This window comes from Balaenoptera physalus (genome assembly GCF_965194825.1).
Source record: "Balaenoptera physalus genome assembly, chromosome: 10".
NCBI classification, from domain to species: Eukaryota; Metazoa; Chordata; class Mammalia; order Artiodactyla; family Balaenopteridae; genus Balaenoptera; species Balaenoptera physalus.
In genome coordinates this window covers 13,160,552-13,185,155 of record NC_138889.1, presented here as the reverse complement: position 1 = coordinate 13,185,155, position 24,604 = coordinate 13,160,552, and the positions used below count along the sequence as shown (strand labels likewise).

Sequence of the window (24,604 nt, the reverse complement as noted above, 5' to 3'; positions counted from 1 at the left end):
TAGATGACCCCTGAGCCTCACCCTCCACATCTGTGAAATGGGCATGCAATATTATCTTATAGCCTTAGAATAATAGTCATGAACAGTTAATTACTTCGAGCAGCACGGGATACACATTTTATCCTCATTCCTCATAATGATTCTGCGAGGGTACTTTTATCACTCACATGTTACAAATGAGGAGATCAAGGTTTAGAGAAGTTAACTCACTTGCCCATGGTGTACAGCTACTACATGGCAGTGCAGGACTCAAACCCAGGTCCTTAACTGTGACCGTCAGTCCAAGCCCCAGGCACAGAAGAAAAGGGCAGTAAATGCTTCCCTCCCCTTTTCAACATATATTGATGTGATGACCCTTTGCCTGGATCTAGAACATTCTGTCTGCTTAGATTGTTTGTATTAACCACAGTGAATATACAAAAGGTACAACCCAGACTGGGAATTTACTTCATCTTGGTGTAAACTCAGAAAATGCCTTTCTGACACCATCTGTTCATTGATTTCATTCAGCCAATATTAGTAGAGCACCTACCGTGTGCCGGATAGTGTGTTGGTGCTTGGCACGGCCCCTGCATCACAGCTGACAGTTCTGTGGAGAGACAGGCAACATCGTCATAAGCAGGGTGTGTGCCCTAATGTCAAATGTTCCAAATGTGGTGGCAGCAGATGGGAAAGGGATCACAAAAAGCCTCAGAGGGAAGGTAATGCGGTGAGCCTGGAAGACACAGTTTCCAGGCCATTAGGGGGTGAGACTGCTGTCCGGGCACAGGCAAAGGGTGGGTGCTGAGGGAGCTCTGCGGAAGGTCCGGTGCAGTGGGGTGGGTGGTAGAGACAGGAAGGCAGGAGCCAGATCGTGAAGGGTTTATCTGTTGGAGTTAAGAATTTGCTTTTTATCCCAATGCAGTGGAGAGCTATGGAAGACTTTGGGGCGGGGGTATGTCATTATCAAGTTCACATTTGGGTAAGAACCCTTGGCCACTCAGCAGAGAACCAACGGAGAGGGAAAGACCAGAGGGAGGGAGACCAAGACGGCTGCTGTTGCAGAGTCCCGGTTGCTGCTGGCGGACGTCTGGACTGCGGCGGGGGGTCGGTGGTGATAGAGGCGGGGCTGTTGGGACTTGCTGACTGAGTAGATGTGGGGAGGAGAGCTCTAGGGTGCCTCTCAGCTTTCTGGCTTGGGTGACTAGTGGATCGTGGTGCCACCCACTAAGAAGGAGGACGTAGGAGGAGAAGCAGATGGCGGGAGCCGGGGAGAGGAGACCTCCTCCTTAGGACGAGGCATGTCTGAAATGCTGTGGGGAATCCAGCTGGAGATTTCAGGAGGAAGCCGTCTCAGTGCAGGTGTTCTGGGCTTGATTCTGGGCTTGAGATGCTGATTTAGAAGCCACACCATGCAGGTGGAAATAACTCGTGGGTGGAGGTGAAACTCACCAGGGGTGATGTTAGTGGGAAGAGGGTCTAGGTGCTCTACTTCTAGAAAATTTCTTTTTTTATTCCTAAATTATTAAATTATTTTCAGTTAATAAAGGCTGCACAGTTAGGTTCTAAGACCAGATTCGTCTAAACATTAAACTGAAAATAAGACCTCAAATTTCTTTGTGTTTTTTGTTAAAGAATCTGGAAGCTTCATGATCTGCTCTCATATGCAGATAGGTAAGTGACAGAAGAATACCCAGCGAAGTCAGAGCCCTGGCTAGCCCTGGCTTTGCCTCGTAAGGGCTTTGTTGACCTTGAGCTAGGCACCTTTCTTGAGCTCAGCTTCCTTGTCAATAATAGAGCTTGTTCTGTGGATTAAATAAGATAAAGACTATGGAAAGACTTTTGCAAACCCTTGAGCCTTACAAACATGTGACATGATGGTTCTTTTTATTCCTGTAAGGTTTGGGGGGAGATTATTTCTCATCTTTGTATCCAAGGGCAGCCCAAGACCTCAGCCATTGTTCTTACATGTGGTCTCCAGGATCAGCCAGCCTTCAGGGCCATGAACAATGGCTGTCAGGCCTGCATGGATTAAGTGTAGTTCTGTCATCAAATAAAATTTACACAGGCTAATCTGACACCTATTTAGCGGTCTGCATAATAATTATTGTGCGGCGGGCTGACTGGGCATAAATGGAAGGCATTTGACAGAAATGATTATATTTTGTATTACTTTTATATAGCCTAGCCAGGTTTTTACAGTTCTTTCCTCTTTGACAGTCCATTCATTTTGCCACTCAACAAATGGTTATTGAAGCTGTAATATATGCCAGGCACTGTTCTGGGCCCTGAGAATACAGACAAACAGGATTTCTGTTCCTGTCCCACATGCATCGAGCTTGAATTCTAGTGGGGAGACAGTCACTGAACAGTAGACTTTACCCATAACGAGTAAGAATGCCAAGCTTCCCTTGAGACTGTGTTTGCTTTCATCTCTTCCTGCATCGGCACCCGTGGATTAAGGGGCAAAGATTCTGGGCCTGATTTGCCAACAGCAGAGTTGCCTTTGCTCCAATCCTTTATCCTTTTTTTAAAAAAAATTTTTATTGGAGTATAGTTGATTTACAATGTTCTGTTAGTTTCAGGTGTACAGCAGTCCAATCCTTTATCCTTTGTTCTCCTCTGTCTCCTTATAGCAGGCAGTGGCTTGAGGCCCTCCATCCATTGAACAAATATCTCCTGTGCACCTATTGTGTATAAGTAACTTCTGGGGATACAGCAGTAAACTGGAAACAGTCCTTGCCCTTGAGAAGCTGGCACTGAGCCCAGCACTAGGGGCTGCTGGGATGGCATAGAGAGGCCCCCGATCCTGGCACATGGCAAGGGTCGGGGGGAGAGGAGCACGCTCCAGGCAGAGGGGACTAGTTGTGTGCAGGAAGCTGCGAGGTACGGGGTCAGGCTGCAACACCGAGCTTCTGTGGGGAGGGGGGATTGTCATAAAACAAAACCTTTACTAAGTGTAACACACATACGGAAAAGTGAACATTATCATCAGATATGTACAGCTCGACGAGATTTCACAAACTGAGCACACTTTGCTCAGCACCTGGAATAAGAAACAGGGTGTCATCAGCACCTCTAGAAGACCCCCTGTGTCCCCTTCTAGTCACCGCCCGCCTGCAAGGGTCATCACTAGCTGGACTTCGTACAGCACACGATGGTTTTGTCTGCTTTTGTACTTTTTATGGATAGAATCATACTGTAAATACTCTTCTGTGCCTGGTTTCTTCCACTCAACATTATGTTTGTGAGATCCATCCACACAGGTGCATGGAGTTGTTGATTGTTCATTTTCATTTCCATATAAGATTCCATTGTATGAATGGACAATGTCTCTCTCCATTCTGCTGCTGGACATCTGGCTAGTTTCCAGTTTGGGGAAACCCAAAGAGTGCTGCTGTGAACGTTCTAGTATGTCTTTGGTGAGTGTATACATGCATTTCTACTGGAAATGCCTATTGTAGAGTTGCTGGACATTAGGGTATGTGTAAAGCTCTAATAGACCAGTTTTCCACAACACTTACGTTGACTTACATTCCCACTGACACAGTAGAAGAGTTCCAGTTGCTCCACATCTTTGCTAACACTTGATAGTATCTTTTTTTTTTTTAAGTCATTCTGGTGGGTGTATAATGATATCTCGCTGCAGTTTAAATTGCATTTTCCTGAATACACATTTTCAAGTGTGCTCCAAGAGCTTTTGATATACCATTACCGAAGTGTCTGTTCTAGTCTTTTGCCTATTTTTCTATTGGATTGTCTCTCTGGAGGTAGGGGGATGAATCACTTTAATACTAGTCTCCTAACTAAAGGTGACCTGGGTTTAGCATATCTGCGTATTCACCAGCCCCTCCCTCACCCCAGTGATGGGGCAGGGCTGGCGGCCTGCAGACTCTGATCTCAGGGTGCCAGGAGGTCTCAGGGAGGGACAATACCCATGCTGCCTTGCAGGGAGGCAGCTCCTTCAAGGTTCTGGCTTTGACCCCAGCCTCAGGAGGGAGAGGGCCTGGTGGAGGAAGGATGGGGAGGGGTTAGTTTTCTGCAGATGTGGAAACCAGCTGATGACCTGGGATGTGCGCTTCTGCCCTCAGTATTTGCTGAGAAGCGACCTCTCCCATCTGGGCCAGGGAGGAGCTGACGTTTGTGTAGCCCCTGCTCTAGGCCAGGCCTCTCCTGTGTTCTCCTTGGCCTCAGTTCAACCCATCCAGGCACGTGTTGTTATGCCAGGTCTACCTGAGGGGAAATGGAGTTGAGTGACCGAGAAAAGCCACCCAGCTGGCAAGTGGAGGAGCTGGATTGGAACCCATCACTTCCCCAACATCACTCCCCAGAGAGCAGGGCATGCGATGTGTCCGGGACGATGGCCTAACCTTCCCGCCCACTCCTTTTCTGCTCACGCATGGCTCCTGTTCTTAAGAGCAGATGAAAGTTTTCATCCCCAATTAGACATTTTTTAAAAAGCGGAGCCCTGTGAATCATTCGACCACAGTCACACCCGCCTGCCCCTGATTTGATGGCGGTCAGGGTGGGAGATGGCTTTAGAACCTGAGGCTTCTGTGAGTCTGGGCAGAGGCAGGAAAGACAGAGGCCTGGAGCCGGCCTGGAGCTCCCCTACAGGCACAGCGATTCGTGGAGGGAGTGTTGGTCCTCCCCACAGAGGCTGTCTGGGTGGTAGCTCGGGCCACTGGGCTGGAGAGGTGGCTCCCAGCAGGGGCGTAGGACTCCTTACTCACGTGCTCCCTTGCTCTCCCGCAGAGTTATGTCATGCCCAGACCAGCAGAGGGCTCCATGAGGATTTATAGAAGATGCCCCGCGTCTCGGCGCCTTTGGTGCTGCTTCCCACGTGGCTCGTGATGGTCGCCTGCAGTCCGCACTCCCTGAGGATCGGTAAGTGCTGCCCCTACGGCACCCTGGGGGCAGCCCAGCCCTGGGCGATGCCCCTTCCACACCCCAGGTGTCCGCAGGGGACATCTGACCCTGCGCTCTGCCCTCCCTGAGTTTGGCTGGGGCAAGGGTGGTGGTGGTGGGGCAGCCGACAGGCTGACAGCTACAATCTGCTCAAGCTGCCCAGCTCCTCTGGTGATGAGAATAAAGATGCTGAGTGCCTGTTGCAGTCTGTGATGGACTCAGCTGGTCACAGCTGTAGGTGAAGGAGGGTGGGAATGGCCATGGGGCTTCCAAATCCAGGGGCTAGAGAGCAGAGCAGAGATCATCTCTTCTCTCCTCTGATCAATCCAAGAAGGCTTCCTGGAGGGTGCGTTCAGATGAAGTGTTCTTGGTGCCCCTGACCCAGCTGCTTGGCAGGGCCTTTGCCTTGGTGTCTGCTTGCCCTACCCTGGTTCTGGAGAGGAAGGACAGGGCACTTCAGTGGCGTGTGTCCACCAGCTCCCTCCCTTGTCATTGCTGCCATGGGGGTGCCCGTTCTGGGTGTGGGCAGGCACTGCCGCCGCTGGCCCCATCAGCCTCCCCGTGCCTGGCGGAAGACTTGGCTCTTTCCGGGGTCCGGGAGCGCCTGAGGAATCAGCTGCCTCCCATGCCCCCCAACACCTCCAAGGCTGAGCACAGCTCCTTAACTGCAGCTGGGCCACTGCCCGCTGGTCCGGGTCCCGGGGACGTGGCCCCAGCTGCAGAGACAAGGAGACACAGTGCAGTCCAGCAGACACTGTGTGGTCATCTGATGGCCTGGGATAGACGTGGGGTGTCGGGGATTGGGGTGTGTACATGTGTATAGGGAAGGGAGTCATTGTGGACAGACAGGTGGGGCACAGCAGTGAGGAATCCAGGCAGGTGTGTTGGTCACAAGAAGATCAGTCCAATGGCAGGACCCCCGGGCAAGGCCAGGCAACAGCCCTAGAGGGACCGAAACACCAGACAAGTTATCCAGACGGGGGCCCACCTGAAGCCCCTCTGCCCAGACTGGGGTGGGAAGGGGGGAAAGTGGATCCTGTGAATGAGGCAGGATCCTAAACTTGAACCTGAAAGGGTTAGAGGATGATTTAGAATGAAGATCATGATGCAGAATCCCAGGGACTTGGCCTAAAGCTCCTGAATTCCTCTACTTGCAATTAGGACTGGTTCTGAGGTCCCAGAGATTGGCATGATGGTGGTGTGGGTGGTCAGGAGGCCCTGGCAAGGCCAGGCATCGTGGGCCAGAGGCTGAGCTGCAGGTCCCCGAGTTACTCCGTGTTCCGTCGTGGGTACATGGGCACGTCTCTCTGTGCATATGCAGTGGCCGCTGATTGGAATCAGAAACAAGGACCAGTGACTCAGTTCTTCCCCTCGTCCTGCCTTCGGCTCACCACTCTGCATACTTGAAAAAAGGAATTAAAAACAAAATCTTCCCTCCCTCTTCCCCATTCACTTCTACTGAAACTTCAAAACCTAATTTAATTGTGCTTAGCAGCAATGTAAAACGGTTCATATCCTTAAGATGCTTAATTTATAAGATGCCTCCAGTTATTCAGCATTTGCTGTGAGGTTTTCTCCTCCTCTAAATGAGTGGCTAAAGCGGTAACCCATCAATTTCCATTTGTCGCTAATGGGAAGCGGAAAGGGATTGAGCCGGAATTGGCAGCTCCTCGCGGCCTCGGCTCTCCTGACACTTGTTCCCCGGGAGAGAAGCAGAAAGTGGAGCTGACAGATCCCTGTCTGGCCTGCTGTGCGACAGTGGAGGGCTTCAAAGCGACCCTCAAGCTCCCATCCCCACACTTGGAACAATGCTTGTCCAGTTCTGTCCTCTCTGCTGGCACTCGTTCTGGTTCATGCCAGGCCACGTCCAGCTGATTTCCAGCCAGGGGCCCTGCTGGCTGGCAAGGTCAGACTGGGCCTAATCTACAGAGGCCAGGAAGCAGAGTGAAGTCAACAAAGAGAGAAGAAAGTAAAGAAAAGTCAAAACAGCAATGCCAGGGCTTGTTTTGCTGTCTCCTTGGTTATCCTGGGAGCCAGGAGCTTTATGGATGGAAAGGTGCTAATTACACGGACTCCAGAGGGGATGTGGAGTAGGGCAGGGATGGGAGGAGAAGTAGGTCAAGAAAACACAAGTAGCTGTGCTTAGCGGCAGGCAGCCTTCCACACAGATGGGCTGGACCAGCGTTGATGGCGACGGGTCCCCCAAGTCCTCCGGAGGCTCGCAGGAAAGGGAGGGGCTGCTGCTCCTTCCCCCACTTCCCACGGGTCACGTCTCCCCACATTTGATTCTTCTGGGGTTCCTCCCAAACCTGCAGCCTCAGAGTAGATGGCTGTGAGAGTGAGGCTGCACGAAGGGACCGGGAATCTCGGAGATAAATTGCCCCGCCTGCTCCAACCCCCGCCCCGCTTGTCAGCTGGTGACAACGTGGATGTTTGTAAAGAGGTGGCGAGCCCATTGCCCTGCCGTGGGACTGCTGCTTTTCATTCAAGTGAGGCACGGGGCGGGAGAATACAGCCAAATTGTCTATTACAGTGTCCGGTGTTTACTCAGCGAATGAGGCTTTGGGTAAGGGAAAGGGATTTTATTTATGATGGCAAGGCTGCCCGCATACATTCCCCAGACTCTCACACATGTGTCAACCTGTTTCAGTCATCTTTCTTCTGAAAATGCCTTTTGACTTTGCTTCTGTCCCTCTGGGTCCTCTGAGTGATGACTGTGAGAGCCGCAAGTTAATAAATGCCCCGAAAAGACCACCCTCACCATCTCTTCAGCCCTCCATGACTTAAAGGGATCATCATTATATCTTAGAACCGTAAAGGATTCTATGGATTCCATTTTCCAACCTGCTCATTTCACAGATGAGGAGGGAGGCCCAGAGGGGGTGGTGATTTGGCCAAGGTCACACAGCAAGTAGGAGGCGGGGCTGGTGGCAGTCAGATCATCTTTTTCCAACCATTCTCCCATTCCCCTGTTCCAGCACACTCACTGGGTTGTGCTCTGATTATTATGGCATTTTCCCACCAGATTCTGAATTCCAAGGGAGATCGACCACGTAACACAGGTCCTGACACTTGACGTATGCAAGCATATCACACAAACTCAGTGAATGGGTGGGTGGATGCGTCCACGGCCCTTGCAAGATGTGGTTTCCCAAGAACACCTTCAGCAGCATTGTTCTAAAGTTTCTTCTGGTCTTCCCTGTGCTTAAAGAGGTAGACTTATTGGAAGAAGTAGAAGAAAAAGGAGGAGGAGGAGAAAGAGAAAATGTCCATCTATCTGTCTTAGTTAAAAGAGAAAAGAGGAACGGGCTGGAGATCCTGATTGGGTTCTAAGGCAAGTTTTGGCTATAATGGTAAAAACAGGGATTCAACTACTCATTTATTAATCCACTCAACAAGTATTTATTGAGTGCTATGTGCCAACACTGAAGACACAGTGCTAAATAATAATAATCCGCCTAATAATTACCACTTGGAAAGACCTCACTCTCTGCCAGGCACTGTGCTAGGTGTTTCACATATTTCAGGCAATCTTCACACCAGAATTAATGATCAGATGTTATAGATGAAGAAACAGAGGCTTGGGGAGTTTAAATAACTCATCTAAGGTCACACAGAGACTGCAGTTCGAACCTGTCTCCAAAGCTTCTCTTTCTGCTTTGCTGTACTGCAGCTTTACACCCCTGGAGACATTTGGGATATCCCATTATCACAGCAGTCACATTAAATATATTGTGTTCTATCCGGCAAAGGAATTGAAAGATGGAATCATTATTGCTTTTATAGTCTATTGCTCTTTTTTGATTCTTTCACTCCCAAATAATTTCCTAAGGGCCCAGACAAAGTCCATCAGACAGATGAGGAAACTGAGGCCTGGGGATTTGAAAGGCTCGCTCAGGGTGGTACAGAGTCCTGCTCAGCGTGGGTGGCACTAGACATCAGCAGGTTATTGTAGCAATTGAACCTCTTTCTTGTTTAAGTTTTCCCTGTGAGGTGAAGCAGCAAGAGCTTGGATTTATTTGACACTCTGTCTTACTAGGACCCCAAGCACTTTACAACTCCCATTTTTTACTGAGGTGGTTTCCCTCAATGAGCTCCAAGTCCTTCAGAGAGAATGTTAAACATAGAACATTCAAATGTTATGAAGATGAAGATAATAAGAGAATTGGGGGAGGCAAGGGGGAGGAATAAAAAGCAGTGGTTTTCTTATCCTGTTCTGCTATGCATTAAATATATTGGACACACCAAGATCCAAATATACCAGCAGAATTCTGTGCCTTGCCGAGGACTCACTGTGGGGTTTTTTGAGTGGTGGGCTCCCCTTCATACTGTGACCACGTGATGTGATCACGTGATGTGATTTATGAGATTTTCATCAGTGTGTAACTCTTGATCTCTTTTCCAAATTGTCACCCATATAAGCAATCAGTTGGTCTTTCACATTAGTGACAAATAGAAATTGATGACTTTCTCCTTCATCTGTCATCTAGAGAGGGAATCCATGTACAAAGCTTTCTGGGACACTGATCCCTCCCCTGACGAACACCTTAGGAGATCTGTGTCTTTCTTATTATGTCTGTGTTCCTGGGTCTAGCACAGTGCCTGGCCCGTAGGGGTACTTCAGAAATGTTTACAGGATGAATTATATAATGGCAAGTTTTGAATCTTGAACTGACCTGTCAGTTTTCAAATTTCTCTTCTCCCAGATAATTGGTCAGTGCTCAAAAATGCCAACTGGTTTTATTTAACAGTAAGTGTACAAAATACGTATTTGCAAGAGTAAATATTTTGCCAAAGACAGTCCATGAGGGTGTCTGCCTGCATGTGTGCTTGCACGAGGCTGTCTCTCCTCTCCTTCCTGCCCCACCCCTGCTGCCACCACATCTTCAGAGGGATGAGGGAGACTTGGCTGCCGTTAGAAAGGCATCCAGGCCAGTGTACCGTGTGGAGTCATCTGTCTTCGCCTGTGGCTTGGTCTTCTGCCAGGAGCACCACACCGGATACTTTGAGGACGTTTATCTTCTCTCAACCTTTCCAGAACCCACTTGTGAACTACAGCCTCCGGCCATAGTCTCTTCTGCTGAGAAGTGAGGGATAAATTAGGCCTAGGTGCTCCATTTTACACATATGAAAAACTGGGGTCTCAGTAGGCAAAGTGAGCTGGCAAAGGCCACTGTGGCAGTGCCAGGATTCCTGACTCCCAACTGCCTGGTGACATTGGTGCCACGGTTTACAGTGTATAACATGTTCTTACACATGTGTTAATTCAGTTCCCCCAACAAGCTGCAAGGTCGGTAGAAGTAAACACATCTTATGGAAGAGGAGGCTGAGCTTCACAGAGTTTGCGGCTTGCCCAAGCTCGCATGGAGGGGAGTAAGAGGATAGGACATCTCCCAGGCAGGGACAAAGGGGGCCTGGCCTGTTGAGTCCACTCAGAGGACCAGAGGACAGCTGAGGTGGCAGAGTCCTGAAAGGCCTAGGCTGTTGGCAGTACATTCTTTTTTTTTGTTTTTTTTGGCTGCGCAGCTTGTGGGATCTTAGTTCCTTGACCAGGGATCGAACCCATGTCCCCTGCAGTGGGAGCATGGAGTCCTAACCACTGGACCGCCAGGGAAGTCCCAGCAGTACTTTCTGTAGTTGGGCTTTCTCTAGTTGCGGCGAGCGGGGGCTACTCTTCGTTGCGGTGCGCGGGCTTCTCACTGCGGTGGCTTCTCTTTGTTGTGGAGCACGGGCTCTAGGCACGCGGGCTTCAGTAGTTGTGGCACGCGGGCTTAGTAGTTGTGGCTCACGGGCTCTAGAGCGCAGGCTCAGTAGTTGTGGCACACGGGCTTACTTGCTCCGCAGTGTGTGGGATCTTCCCGGACCAGGGATCGAACCCATGTCCCCTGAATTAGCAGGCAGATTCTCAACCACTGCGCCACCAGGGAAGCCCCAGCAGTACATTCTTGATGGGAAAGCCACGATGGGCCAGAGTGCCGACACCCAGGACCTCATAAAATCAGGCTGAGCTAAAGAGAACAGGCAGGTGACAGTAGGAAACATTATGTTTTCTTAAACATATCATGGTGAGTCTGCGGGAGGAAACTGGGAAAGGTCCCAGAAGCAGGGGTATTGGAGAGAAGGGAGGCGGCTGTTGTTCCCTAGCTAAAAGCCCTAGATCATAGAGCTGATTTCCAACTAATTCTGGTACGTGGCTGCCTGTGTCCATTGGTGCTAGAATGGCCTGGTTTCCCCGGACTCTCATTTTGCCCCCTCCACACATGTGCTGACCCACAGTATCTTCCGTCCTGCTGGATGAAGCCCTGCCTGGCAGAGACACACATGATTTGAGAGAACTGGCATGATAATATTTTGTCAGAATTTCAAAAGCCTGTCCAACTCTGTGAAGTGGTTTACAAGAGTCTTGGGGTGGGGAGTGAGTCATTAGCAAGCTCTAGTTTTGGGAGGGTGGTTTGTTGTAGGGAGAGATGATAATTATGGAGGGAGATTTGGGTTTGATGTAAAAGAATGTTTACCCGACGGGTGGAATGGGCTGTTCTGATACTGAGGTCCCCACAGCTGGAGGTGGCCATAGCTGGAGGTGGCCATAGCTGGAGGTGGCCGTAGCTGGAGGTGGCCGTAGCTGGAGGTGGCCGTAGCTGGAGGTCCCCACAGCTGGAGGTGGCCGTAGCTGGAGGTCCCCACAGCTGGAGGTGGACAGAGAGTTCAGCATCAGTGGGAGGGTGGACCTGGTACCTCCAGGACCCCTTCCAAGCTGGGCTCCTGTGCTAGAATACTTTAGCCTTTGGTCTGTTCTCATACTCTTTGGGAAGCATCCTATCATCACTGTGTTCTCATTAACAACCATTCATGGGAGCTTAGAGTGGAGGCAGCCATCTGCCTGATTTAAGCCATGACCCCATTCGGCCACAGTTGCTTAAGCCAGATAAGACATGAAGCCCTCCTGAGTCTCCTTCCTCTGTTGGTGTAGACCTGTCTGGGTGTTTCCTTTCTCCCTGTGACCACCGCTGAGGTGTCGGAGAAGCACAGAGGCTGCTGCCTGCTCTCAGCCGAGCGCCTGCGTGTGTGTGTGAGCCCAAGTGGGCGGGAGACACGTGTGTGCCTCGGCGGAGCCCGCGCGTCCCACTCACAGCCTCGCAGCTCAGCTGCAGGCAAGACAGCGGTCACACTTAGCTCTCATTAGTCTGGATGCGGGGGCAGAAAGCTGGGCGGGGGTTGCCGATAGCTGTCGGGCTGGCCAGCAGCCCCTCTGTGTCTTGTTGGTGTGTGTTTCTTCCCGTCGAGCTGAGTTAGGGGCCGATCAGCTTGTGGGGGGTCCGCTGCCTCTTAAGCCCACACCGATGAGGGGCGGGATGCAGAGGGCGGAGTCAACTCATCCAGTCCGGGCTCAGCAGGTGCTGGTGGGGCCATGCCGGGGCCATGCCCAGCCCCTGACCGGGAGGTGGTGCCACCGTGCTAGACTCAGGAGGAAAACCGACGTAACTGGGGGTGGGTGACCACCTGGGGCAGCCCATGAGAGGGTCCCTCATGTCTTTCCCTCTTCCCTTAGCCCCTTCTGTCCTGACTCACCCAGTTGCCTTCCATGGCTATTCCAAGCTGATAGGGGTCTGGAGAGCAAGGGGGACACCACAGAGCCTGATGTGTTCTGGGTAGCCCTGGGGTTGGCTCGGGAAGGCTCCATCATGGTGTAGAGGTGGACGCCAGAGCCTGTGCTCTAACCAGACTGCCTGGGTTTGAATCCGAGTGCCACCCTTTACTAGTTATATGACCTTGAGCGAGAACTTAATTTCTTAGTGCTTCAATTTTTTCATCTGTAACATGGATGACAGTAGTTGCTACCTCATGTTTTTATGAGGATTCAATGAGTTATTACCTAGAAAGCACTTAGAACAGTGCCAGGCGTGTAGTAGGTGCTGGGAAAGTGACACCTGTTATTGGGAATGGCACTGTTGGCATCTCTTAGCCTTCCCCTGCCTGGAGCACACTTCTCCACTCCTCCACCAAATGCTGTCTCTCCCCTTTTTCTAAATCCTGCTTTAAATTCACCTCTTTCTAAGAGCCAAGAATCCACACCCGGTTTGGAAAGCTCTTACTTCCAGAATTCTCAGAGCGCAAGAGGTACGCATGCTGACTCCGTCACACACGGGTTGCACTGTCTTCTTTGGTCCATACCCGCCTATTTTTGCAAACATTTAAAAAACCTTATTTGAATTTCATCCATCCCACCAGCCTAACAGCATCCTGAGAGACTGGGCTCTATCTTCTCTACCTTTCCGGTGTCGTGGGCTTTTCACACTGAGGTAATGGTCCCTGCTACTGGCTAGTGGATCTGAATGATCTCTTATCTTAAAAACCTCCCTTAACCCCACATCCTTCTTCAGCTAACCCCCCTATTTCTCTCCTTCCCATGTGCCCCAGGGTTCTGTCCTTAGACCTCTTCTCTCTCCACCCACTCCCTAGTGATCTCATTCAGTTTCATGGCTTTCGATGCGATGACTCTCCAGTCTCATCTCCAACTCTGACTTCTCCCCATAACTCCAGACTTATACGCCTACTCCTCATGCCCTTTTTGGATGTCTAAGAGAAACTCAAATTTGACTTGTCCAAACTGTTGATGTTCCCCTCCAAGCCTGCTTCTCCTACCGTCTCCCCTGTTTCATACATGGTCATGCCATTCTATCTGTTTGGACTTAGGTCCCAATCCTTGGAGTCACGCTTGACCCCATCTTTCTCTGATATCCCATATCCTCCCCATCAGCAAATCCTGTTTGCTGGACCTTCCAAGTATATCCAGAACCCAGCCACTTCTGGCCACCTCCGCTGTGGCTTTCCCGTTCCGAGACAATATTCTCTCTCTCCCTTGGATCACTGCAAAGCTTTCCTACTAGTTTCCGTGCTTCTCTCTTACTGTCACTTTTGTTTCTCAAGATGGCAGCAAGGATGATTCTTTTAAAATGTAAGTTGAATCATGTCAGTCCTCTGCTCAACTCTTCCAGTGCCGTCTCGTCTCATCTCAAGTCAGAGGAAAAGAAGTCCTTATGGGGTCCCTCCCACAGGGCCGTCCACGATCTGCCCCACTGTTCTATTACTATTTGTTCTCATCTCTTACTCCTCTGCCTCTTGTTCACTCCACACCAGCCCCTCCCCCCGGCTTCCTTGGTGTTCTCTCTGCCTAGAACAGTGTTCACCTAGGTGTCTGCATGGTTCACTGTCTCGCTTACTGTAGGTCATGCCCTGCTCGCCATCTCTCGCTCTCTCTTCCTTGCTTTGTTTTTCCTATAGCACTTGTCACCATCTGACGAACTGCGTCCTATTCATTTATTATCTGAGTCCTCCCATCAGGCAAAGCCCTTTGTTTTGTTCTCTGCTGTTTCCCCAGCATGTAAGACAGTGCCTGGTATACAGAAGGTGCTCACTAAATGTCTACTGAGTGAGTGAATGATGCAGACCCAAGGGAGGTCCCAAAGGAGCTTCAAACTTGAAAGCTGTTGGAAGGCAGAGATGATGATGGCCTCACTCGACACAAAAGAAGTTCTAAACAAGTGTTCCTTGCCGAGGACAGTGCACTGGCCCTGCTGGCTTCCTGTCCCCAGGTTCTCTGATCCCTGCGGCAAACCCTGGGTCCGAAGGCTAATCTCCATCCCATTCTGAGGAAGTCCAAGCCAGCAGGTTAATGACTCAGCATCAAAATGAGTCTTGGCTGCTGGTCTTACTTTGTCCCTCAGATCCAAACGCCGAGCTGTTGACTTAGAGTCGCCTCCCCCAGCTGTACGGCCGTTGCAGTGCTCACGTTTCTGTCTCGTCATCAAGTCTGAAACCTCACTTTCATATTCCGACTGTTTCTGAGCTCCCGTGGGACTCTGGTCAGGCCTTGCTTGTCTTAGTCTTCCTAGAGCTTGGGGACCTGAATGTGGACCCAGCCTCCCAGCTGGGACCCTGCCCCCTGCTTCCAGCTCTTTCCTGATGCCGCCAGTGTTAGCCGGGGTCCCTGCTTCTTGTCTGCCACAGACTCTCCCAGTGCTTCACCTGGCCTGTCTGCTTGTACTTAGATTCACAAGATCTTGATGGTGGCAAGAGTCCCCAGTATAACCAAGTCCACTTTTGAAGAGCTCTGACCATCGGTTTTCCTGTCTGGTGAGCCACATCTGTCTCTCTGTGCCTTCCACCTACTGTCCTAGCTCTGTCTGTCCCCCAGGAGCCTGCAGAGCAGGCCTTGCGCTCTTCCCTCTCACGGCAAGTCCGAGATCTGAAGCACTGTCACTTCACAGCCCCCAGCATCTTCTTTCTTTCAGAGATTCATCTGACTGTTCCTTCCTTCTCAGCATTTGGATTCCACTTGTCATCCTGGTCACTCTCCTCTGACTAGGTTTTCTCTTTTCTCCTTCCCAGGTAGGATGTGTCCCCACATCAGAGGTAGGCACTCCCCTCATCTGCTTCCAGGCACCTGCTCCGGCCTGATGGGATCTGGTCTCCAGGTTCAGAGCCCCCGGTCGGACCCATGCCCACCAAGCCCTGGCTGACCCGTCTTTTGGCTAAAGAAAGCCCATCTAGGTCTCCATCTACATCCTGTGAAATGCGCCCTCATACCCCCAGCTCCGGCTCTTCTCAGGCTGACTTTGCTCTCAACCCCAGACCTGATGCCACTCTTTGAAAGCAGGCAGCAGGTTGCCCCCATGTCTGAAGATACCTGTGTTAAGGAGTCGGGTGCTGGGAGGTTCCCTAGGTTGTGTCACCCCTGTGGCTTCTTCCGAGATGTGCTCTCCCATCCTTTATAGTACGTGGTCTTTCAAGCAGGGAGAGACACTGGCAGGGGAGGGAATGCCACTTGGCTGGCGACACTCATAAATTTCCCCCAGTGGCAGGGATCTAACCACGTGAGACAGCTTTCAGCTCACAGATGAAAGAACAGGGATTTTCTCCGAGATGACAGAAAAGGGAAGTGGATAGCCCTGGGGGCCTCAGCAGGAAGCTCTGCTAAGGACTCGTTCCAAAGAGGCACCGGCCACGGCCTGGGTGGGAACAGAGTGGCAGAAGCTGGCCTCACACCTCTGGGCAGCCACCGGGCAGCCTCGGGCCAGTGGACACGGCAGGGGGGTGCTTTCTGATGGCCATCTATAGGGAATTCTCCCTGCTCTTCCCGGAGCCCTTGGAGTTCCTGAACCAAAAGGGACCTTTACCTCTAACGGTGGTTGAATGCCAATTTCCCCTTTAGAGCCAGTTGGGAAAACCTCGAGAGCTAAAGGAATTTAGTTGTGAAGTGGAAATGAGTGGACTTGGTGGAGATGAAATAGCATGTAAGTATCTATGGATCGCCCCCCTTGGAGCTCTCCCTTTATTTAATCAACTTCTTCCTCATCTGCCCAGGGATTATCTCTCAGAGAGCAGTACTGGCCGCTGGACAGGGCCACCCTCTAGTGGGATGGGCGGGAGCTGTTGCCTTTGGCTTAGTGGTTACAGCCTGGGCGGGGCTCCCTTTTGGGTCTCGATCCAGTGCCTATCTTACCATGAAGCCATGAGGATGGTCACCTGGGGGAGCTTGGACTTCAAATTCAAGTCTTCATATCCTAGGCATTATGGGCAAGGCAGCCTCGGATTCAAAATCCATGGGTATGACTCTCCCTTCTTAGCCACGTTCGTTCAGGAAAATTATTCAACCTTTCTCATGCTCAGTTTCCCATCTGTAAGCTGGAGATAACACTTTAGCATGCAGGAGGTTATCGTGTTAATTGAAAGGAGATATGTAAAGTACCATACATGGTGTGTAGCATCTAGTAATATTTAATAAATATCAGTTCCTTTTCTTTTGTTTCTTGCAAAAATAGTAGTTTGCCCAACATTATGGCAAGCATAATTCTGGGTGGCATCGTAGGGTAGTAGAGTGGGATTGGGCTTTATTGACACACAAACTTGGAAATGAATTATAGTGTCAGCATGTGACCTTGGGCAAATTATTTGGCCTCTGTTTTCTACTATAAAATGGGGGTAATAATACTCACCCTGTCTATTGAGGTTTATGTACAATAATGTATGCAAAACAGCTAGCACAGTGCCTGATAATTAGTAGGAGGCCAATAAATAATAGTTATTATCAGTAGTTCTATTATAATTACTATTACTACAATGTTCTACTGCTGCCATAACAAATTACCACAGACTTAGTGGTTTAATCCAGATAAATTTATTAATTTGCAGTCAGAAGTCCAGCATGGGTCTTGTTGAGCTAAAACTAAGATGTCAGCAGTGCTGTGATCCTTTCTGGAGGCTCTAGGGGAGAATCCATTTCCTGCTCATTTTGGTTGCTGGCAGGATTCAGTTCCTTGCAGTTATAAAATCAAGGTTCTTACTTTATTACTGGCTGTCAGCTGAGGCTGTTCCCAGCTTCTAGAGTCTGCTGCATCCCTTGGCTCATGGCCCCCTTCTTCCATCCTCAAAGCTCAGGATCATGTCATTCTCAGATCACAGCTCCCTGACCTCAGCCACAAAAGGTTCTCTGATCTTAAGAACTCATGAGATTGTATTGAGCCTGCCGGGATAATCCAGGATAATCCCCCCATCTCAAGGTCTGTAACCTTAATGACCTCTGCAAAGTCCGTTTTGCCATGGAAGGTAACACTGGCAGATTCCGGGGATTAGGACCTGGACATCTTTGGGGACCGTTATTCTGTTCCTCTGTTTGGATGGCTCCCAAGATAGGAGCCTGAGCCTCTTGAAATCATTCTCATGAGCAGTGCTGTGTGCAGGGAACCGTGCTTGTGCTTGAAACTGGCCCCAGTCCAACCCTTGATCTGATTGCCTGACTCCTGTTAAGGTCAACCCTTTTGCATGAGAAGCAGACAAGCCCAGAGCCCTGAAGCCAATGCGTTCCCTCGATGGGTAGAGGGACCCCGACAGGACGGCCACATGACTGTGACTGAGACTGTGCCACAGGAGAGAGAGAGCTGGGAAGGGACTGTGTAATGGGAAGCACTTCATCACGTTGATTTAACGTCATGGCTCTAAAGGAGTAACCTACAAGCAGAATGTTATCTGAAGCCATGTCACGTGGGCTCTGCTGGGCTCGGCTTGGAGTGATGTGTTTATTTCCTGCCATGGGGCCTAGAAAGAATAATGTCCCCCCAGAGTCCCAGCAAACTGTCTCCTACCCTGCTTGTCATCCTTCCAGAAAGGAACAGATCCTCTTGTGTTTTAGGAGGGCATGTGATATAGGAAGGTATTGCTATGAGTAAGGAATTAGGAGACCTGGGCTTTAGGGCTGGTCCAACTTTGTTCCTCTGTCCCTTGGTCCTTATTTAACGCTGACAGTGCCCTGCAGCGGGCTGGGGTCTGTGGGAAATACTGGAAACAGGATATTTTGTTGTTAATGTTCTAATGTGAAGAGGCAAAACTCAGACATGAAGGAACTCCAGGACAGCACAAAGCAGGGAAGCATTGAATGCTACCGGCCAGCTCCAGAGTTAAGCAATGATGGCTATGGTCCGGGGACCATGGGCACGTTGGCACTTTGGGCTTCCTTTTACCTTCTTGATATGTTGCCTGTTTCCATCTAATGAGAGGGCGGGGGACCATCACTTTCAAGGACCGTATCACAGAGGATGGAATGACATTCATGTGTATTGAGCACCTAATATGGGCCCATCACTGTCTGTCTATAAATTACATCATTTAATTTTTACAACGATCTTCAGAGGTAGGTTTGATAATGTCTGGTCTGTAGGTACAGAAACCGAGGCTTGGAGAGACTGAGGTCGCCCATGCAGAACATGGAAGACCCTGGATTTTTTTTTTTATATATTTATTTTATTTATTTATTTTTGGCTGCATTGGGTCTTTGTTGCGGTGCACGGGCTTCTCATTGCGGTGGCTTCTCTTGTTGTGGAGCACAGGCTCTAGGCGTGCGGGCTTCAGTAGTTGTGGCATGTGGGCTCAGTCGTTGTGGCTCGTGGCTCTAGAGCACAGGCTCAGTAGTTGTGGCGCACGGGCTTAGTTGCTCCGCGGCCTGTGGGATCTTCCCGGACCAGGGCTCGAACCCTTGTCCCCTGCATTGGCAGGCGGATTCTTAACCACTGTGCCACCAGGGAAGCCCCAGGACCCTGGATTTCTTTGGCCCCAAGCCCATGCTCTGTCCGCCACACTAGGCACTTTCCATCCTTGCCCCTGCTGTGCTCCCCTCCGCGGAGCCCCTCGGAGGAGTGGGGAGAAGGTGGGTATGAACAAGTTCTACCCAAGACCCCCGGGACGCCTTGATTTCTTTAGAGAAGCAGAAGGCAGACGCCGCACCTGAGCCCCGCTCATTGCCCCTTGCCCTTGCCGGTTTCCTTTGCAGACATTTGACGGAGAAATTAACTTAAAATTGAACCACAAGAGTAGCGCTGAAGGCACCTTTAGGCTAAAAATAAGAGCAGAGGCTGCGCCGCTCAGAGGGGACGAATCTGCTCGCTGCCTGTATTTACAGCCGCTTATTTATTAGATTCCAAATGATGTTTAACCAGGAATCATATGGCAGTGATCTTTGATTACTTACGCGGCTAATGCCTGAACATATATCATTATTGCTATTTATTCTGCCCTGTTAAATGTACTGGGTGCTTCTCTCCCAGGAAGGTGCCAAGGAGAGGGACCCAGAGAGTCCCTGCATTATAAGATCAGCACAAAGCCCCAGGGGACTGAGAGAGAAGGGGGCTTGGCAGGTGGTCCTGAAGACCAGGTGACAGGCTCTGCTGGGAGTATTTTAAATCTTTATTATCATTATTTTTTGACCATGCCCCGCAGCACACGGGATCTTAGTTGTCCGACCAGGGATCGAACCCACGCCCCACGCAGTGGAAGCACGGGATCTTAACCACTGGACTGCCAGGGAAGTCCCAGGAGTAGTTTTTTAAAAAACGGGCAGTCCTTTGGTATAGAGGGAGTGGGGATGGGAGTTGGAGAGGAAACCCTAAAAAAAGGGAAAGAAGAGTATAAAGTAAGACTTGGGGCTTTGGGGGTCAGAAATATCTAGACTTATAATAATAGCAACATTTATTAAATAATATTTGTTATGTGCCAGGGACCATGCTGTTCAAAGTCGTTGAATGCTGCCGTAGTGTCTGTTTTACAGATGAGAATGCTGAGGCTCAGAGAGTTAAATAAGTCACCCAGGGTCACACAGCTGGTGTGAGTCCGCAGCCAGCATCAAAACCTCTGGCAGCCATATGCCCATGATACTGTCCTGCCTACTTCAAAACCAGTGTCCTGTCCTCTTTTGCTTAAGCTTAACTTTTTGAGTAAACAGCCCAGGAAAAGAATGGAAAACTTGTCCCTGAGGCCTGAAAAGCATGTGGAGACTGGAGTTCTTGGCTTCCTTTGTGCTTTCTGAGTGCTTTACGACCTGCTCAGGATGAGCTGCCAGCAGACCCCGGGGCATGCTCCCCCCAGGGCCACCTGGGACACACCTGGAGCAGGCCACTGGGTGGGGCGGGGAATGAGGGTTTCGGGATGTTGAGTAAAGGTTTCTCGGACGATGGGACCTCCCAGCCCAAGCCCCAGAGTGGGGCAGCCAGGGCGTCTGCAGGTGGAGGCGGTAGAGGCCTGGGCACTTCTGGGCCCTGGTGCCCGAGGATCGGAAGCCCTGTCCCACCACAGGGAGAAGCTGTCCCACCACAGCCCCTCGGAGCCCCTGGGCGCTCTCCCTTTCACCTCTCACTTCTTCCCTCTTGCCCAGCTCGTCTTTCTAGAAGGAAGCTCAAGCTCCTTCCCAGGGCATCTGAAACCTTTGCAGGCAGGCTGCAGACCATCTAGACAGCCCCACCGTTCATCATCACGTCCCCATTCCCATCCCTGCCCTGTAAACACTCACCAGTGGGCATCCTGCCCTCCAGACACACTGGAGTCCCCGGAACGCCCCTGCCTCTCCAGTCTCTGGGCCTTTGCTCCATCCGCCTGGAATACTCCTCACCTTGCCTGCCCTGCAGAATTTTCTTCATCATTCAAGGCCTCGCTGTTCCTCTAAGAAAACTTCCCTGACTGTCCTTTCCGTCCCCACTCACAGGGCTCTCTGCCCTTTCCCGCTCCCACGGCACGGTGTGGGCGGCCGGCTCCACCTCAGCCCTCGGCCCACGTGACATAGTGATGAGCGTTGTTCAGGCGCTGGTTTCTCTGGGGGCCAAGAACACGTCTTACTACCTGTCACTCCCCCGGCCTTGCTCATAGCAGGTGTTCAGTGAACATTGGTGGGATGAATAAATGAATGAATGAATGAATGACTCAGTTCTTACCTTGGGCTACCACGGAGAAGGTGTTTGTTCCCCTCAGGACTATATACCCAATGGCTTTGAAAATGGGGCCCCTGGGGCAGGAAACAGGGACTACATGAGCTAAGTTATACATCCTGAAATAGAACAGCAAGGGGCCTGGAACATTCTGACGGGGGAAGGAGGGAAGATGTTAGCTGGCTGTGTGTCTCAGAGTTTAGAAAGGAGGAGAAAGAGACGCAGGCCGGGTGCAAAAAGTAAACTTCCAGAATGTCCTCCCAGCGCCCCTCTCCTCCCTGTAACATGACGTACAGCCTCTGGCCTTTTCAGTTCTAGCAGACACACTGTTGGAGCATCTGACCTTTAGAAGGAGGATTGCGTGCTCGGGCCAGCATCACAGGGAGCCCCTGCCCGATGTGGATCTGATGCCCGACTCCCACCCGGGGAGGCACTGCCCCACGGTGGGGTGGGCCAGCCTCGCGCCCTTTCACCCCCATCCCTCCGTGCCCTTGCCTTCATCTCTGCAGACGCAACCAGCGGCCGCCTGGGGTTTGGCCACATGCCAGGGTGTGTGAGGAGAGGCTCCTCAAACAGCCGCAAGAAGGGACGCGGTTGGGTGGAGGAGGAAGAGTAGAGACGGAGTGGGGACAGAAGCCGGCGGGGGCAGGAACCGGGACCGGAGAAGCTCAGGGCTCGGGAGGGAAGCCCAGGAGGAGACTGAGCCCCCGGCTGCACGAGCTGTTGAATGTTCAGGGGCCACGTCACCCCTCTGGGCCCCCGTTTCTCCAGCTGTGGTCCTCCCGGCCCTGTCCAGCCCGGGATTCTGTGTTTCCCGGCAGTTCCTCTCTCTGGAGGCTGCAACAGATGCGTTTGCGCGTCCTCCTGGCCTTCTCCTCCGTTGTTTTCTCTTCCCTCCCTCTCTTCCCTCTGCCCCCCTAAGTATTTACTGTCCACCTAGGTTTAGATTATATCCTGATTAAGTGCCATTTAGCTGTTGGCTGCCTGTTCACTCAGTTTTATAGACGCATTCGGCGAGGCACAGGGGCCAAGGCCTGATTTTGCAGAGGGAGGGTAATGAGAACAGGGCAGCGGCGGCCCACTTAGATTGGATTTTAATAAAGTTTCCAGCTAACCTAAATCATCTGCATCACAGGTGGCCCAGCGACCGCTGAGTGGAAAGGGTCAGCCCCCCCGCTGCCTGCCCAGGCTGGGGCGGGCCAGAAAGCGCAGAATTGGGGCTGGGGGATGTGGAGGTGGCAGCCTGCTGGAGAGGAAGTGCCCTTCTCCAGCAGAGGACCCTCCTTGACGACAAGGGTAGGGCGGCTGGGAAGTGTGCTCAAGGTAAAGGCTGTCCAAAGGGAGACAGAATGCCTGCTCTTTCTGCAGCTGTTAATTAGTTGCAGATGATGAGATAATTCATAAAAATTAACAGTGATTTCCTTCATTGTGTTAATATGACCCGGCAATAAAACTGCTGTTAAGGATGACTTTTCTCTGCATCCAGGAGCAGGTTGTCAAGGAAAAAAGAGCCCTCCGTGGGGTGGAGGGAGGAAAAAAAGGAAAACACAACTGGTGAGAGAATGACAAGGGGAGTGATTTCCAAGCTTTGGCTGGAATCATCTGAACGAAGTCAAATTGAAATGCAAATCCTGTGTCTCTCAGAGCCCTGGCTGGGAAGAAATGCATTTGGTGGTGTCACCTTGTCGGCTGATGGGCAGCCAGACGGGCGAGCGGGGAGGGCTTCCCCAGCTGCTCAGTGGAAGGGAAGACGGCCGTGGCCTCAGCTTCTGCCCCCATCGGGGAGTTGGCCTGAGCCCACAGGAGAATTCTCCAGAGAAGGGACACACTTGCTTATGAGGCCTTTGAAGCCCAGCATGATCTGGCCTTGACCCCTCCGTCTGCATCTCTTAGAGCTCTTCTCTCTCACCCAGCTCTGCCCACACTGGCCTAATGTCAGTTTCTTGAATGTGCCCAGAGCCTTCCTGTCTTAGGGCCTCACACATACTTTGTCTAGACCATAATTTGACATCCCCGCCCCCTTTTTTTCATCCCGGGCTAAAGTATCATTTCTGCAGATAAGGCTTCTTTGACCTATACTTCTAGTGCCTGACGCAGCTTCCGCATTATATGTGGAGTGAGGGATGGATGGATTAAGAGTCTTTTCCCTGCTTAAACCCTTCCCCAGTCACCTATAACCTCCAGGTTCAAACTCAGTTGCATATAGTGCCTGTATTCATTTGCTAGGACTTCCATACCAAAATACTGTGTGGCTTAAACAACAGAACTTAATTTTCTCACAGTTCTGGAGGCTGGAAGTCCAACATCAAGCTGCTGGTGGGTTTGGTTTCTCCTGAGCCCTCTCTCCTTGGCTCGCAGACGGCCGCCTTCTCACCATTTCCTCACGTGGTCTTTTCTCTGTGCACATGCCCTCCTGGAGTTCTCTCTGTGGGTCCATATTTCCTTTTCTTGTAAGGACACTGGTCAGATTGGATTCAGACCCGCCCTAATGACTTCATTGTAACTCAGTCACCTCTTTAAAGGATATTATCTCCAAATATAGTCACAATCTGAGGTACAGGGGGGCTAGGTTTCAACATATGAATTTTAGGGAAACCTAGTTCGGCCCATAACAGCACCCCATGTGATCAGCACCCCTGCCTGTCTCACCAGTCACATCTCCACCTACTCTCCCGATTCTGCTCTGCTGGATTCCCTGAACATGTCATACTTTACCTGTCACCATACCCAGAAGGACTTTGTCCATGCATCTGCCTGATGAATCCCTACTCATTCTCTAAAACCCAGTTTAAATGTCCTGTTCCCCATGAAGTGTTCCCGGGCACTGTTTTCCCCTCCCTCTTACTGTTCACACTCTCTTGGGTCGTTACATCTTAGCAACACCTTTATCATAGCAGGTTTGCTTATGGGTCTTTCCTGAACTTGCTGTGCTCTTCTGAGAGCTTTGATCACTATAGAGTGGGCACTCTAAATTGTTGAGGGTACAAATGAATGCTCAAAAATTTTTTGAAAACTCAAAAAATGGGATGGTGAGAAGTAAACAGATCTTTTTGAAGTTGAATTGATCAGTCTTGGTAGTAAATTGGTTGTGGAGGATGAAGGAAGGTTAGAATGACCAGGTTTCTGGCTTGACCAGTTAGGTAGCCAGAGGTGTCATTTATTAAAAAGAGGAAGAATGGAAGAGGAGCAGCCTTGGGTTTGGGGTTGGGGGAAGGGGAGTTTAGGAATTGTGAGATATCCAAGTCGAGATGTCAGGCAGTCAAATGGTTATAAGACAGTAGACCTCAGAAGAGAGGTCTTGGACGGATAGATAAAGAGGGGAGTCACTGGCATGTAAGTGGGATCCTGAGCCACGGGATCAGGCAGCCTTCTAGGGAGAGAATGGTGTGGAGAGTCTAGGACTGAGCAACCTAAAATGTTTACTCAAAGACATTACTCAAGAAAGACACCATTTGGCAAAGTAGACATAG

The 24,604-nt window shown here is 50.8% G+C and overlaps 1 protein-coding gene across 3 annotated transcripts in view; it reads left to right on the top strand.

Annotated features, from left to right (window-relative positions):
* Positions 1-24,604, top strand: part of GRIK4 (glutamate ionotropic receptor kainate type subunit 4) — a 448,540-nt gene that overhangs the window by 137,305 nt on the left and 286,631 nt on the right. For all 3 annotated transcript variants that reach the window (XM_082410870.1, XM_082410869.1, XM_082410872.1), the window contains one exon: positions 4,735-4,866. In XM_082410870.1, the coding sequence (XP_082266996.1) occupies positions 4,785-4,866 (82 nt within the window). In that variant the 5' untranslated portion in view covers positions 4,735-4,784. The remainder of the gene's footprint in view (positions 1-4,734; positions 4,867-24,604) is intronic.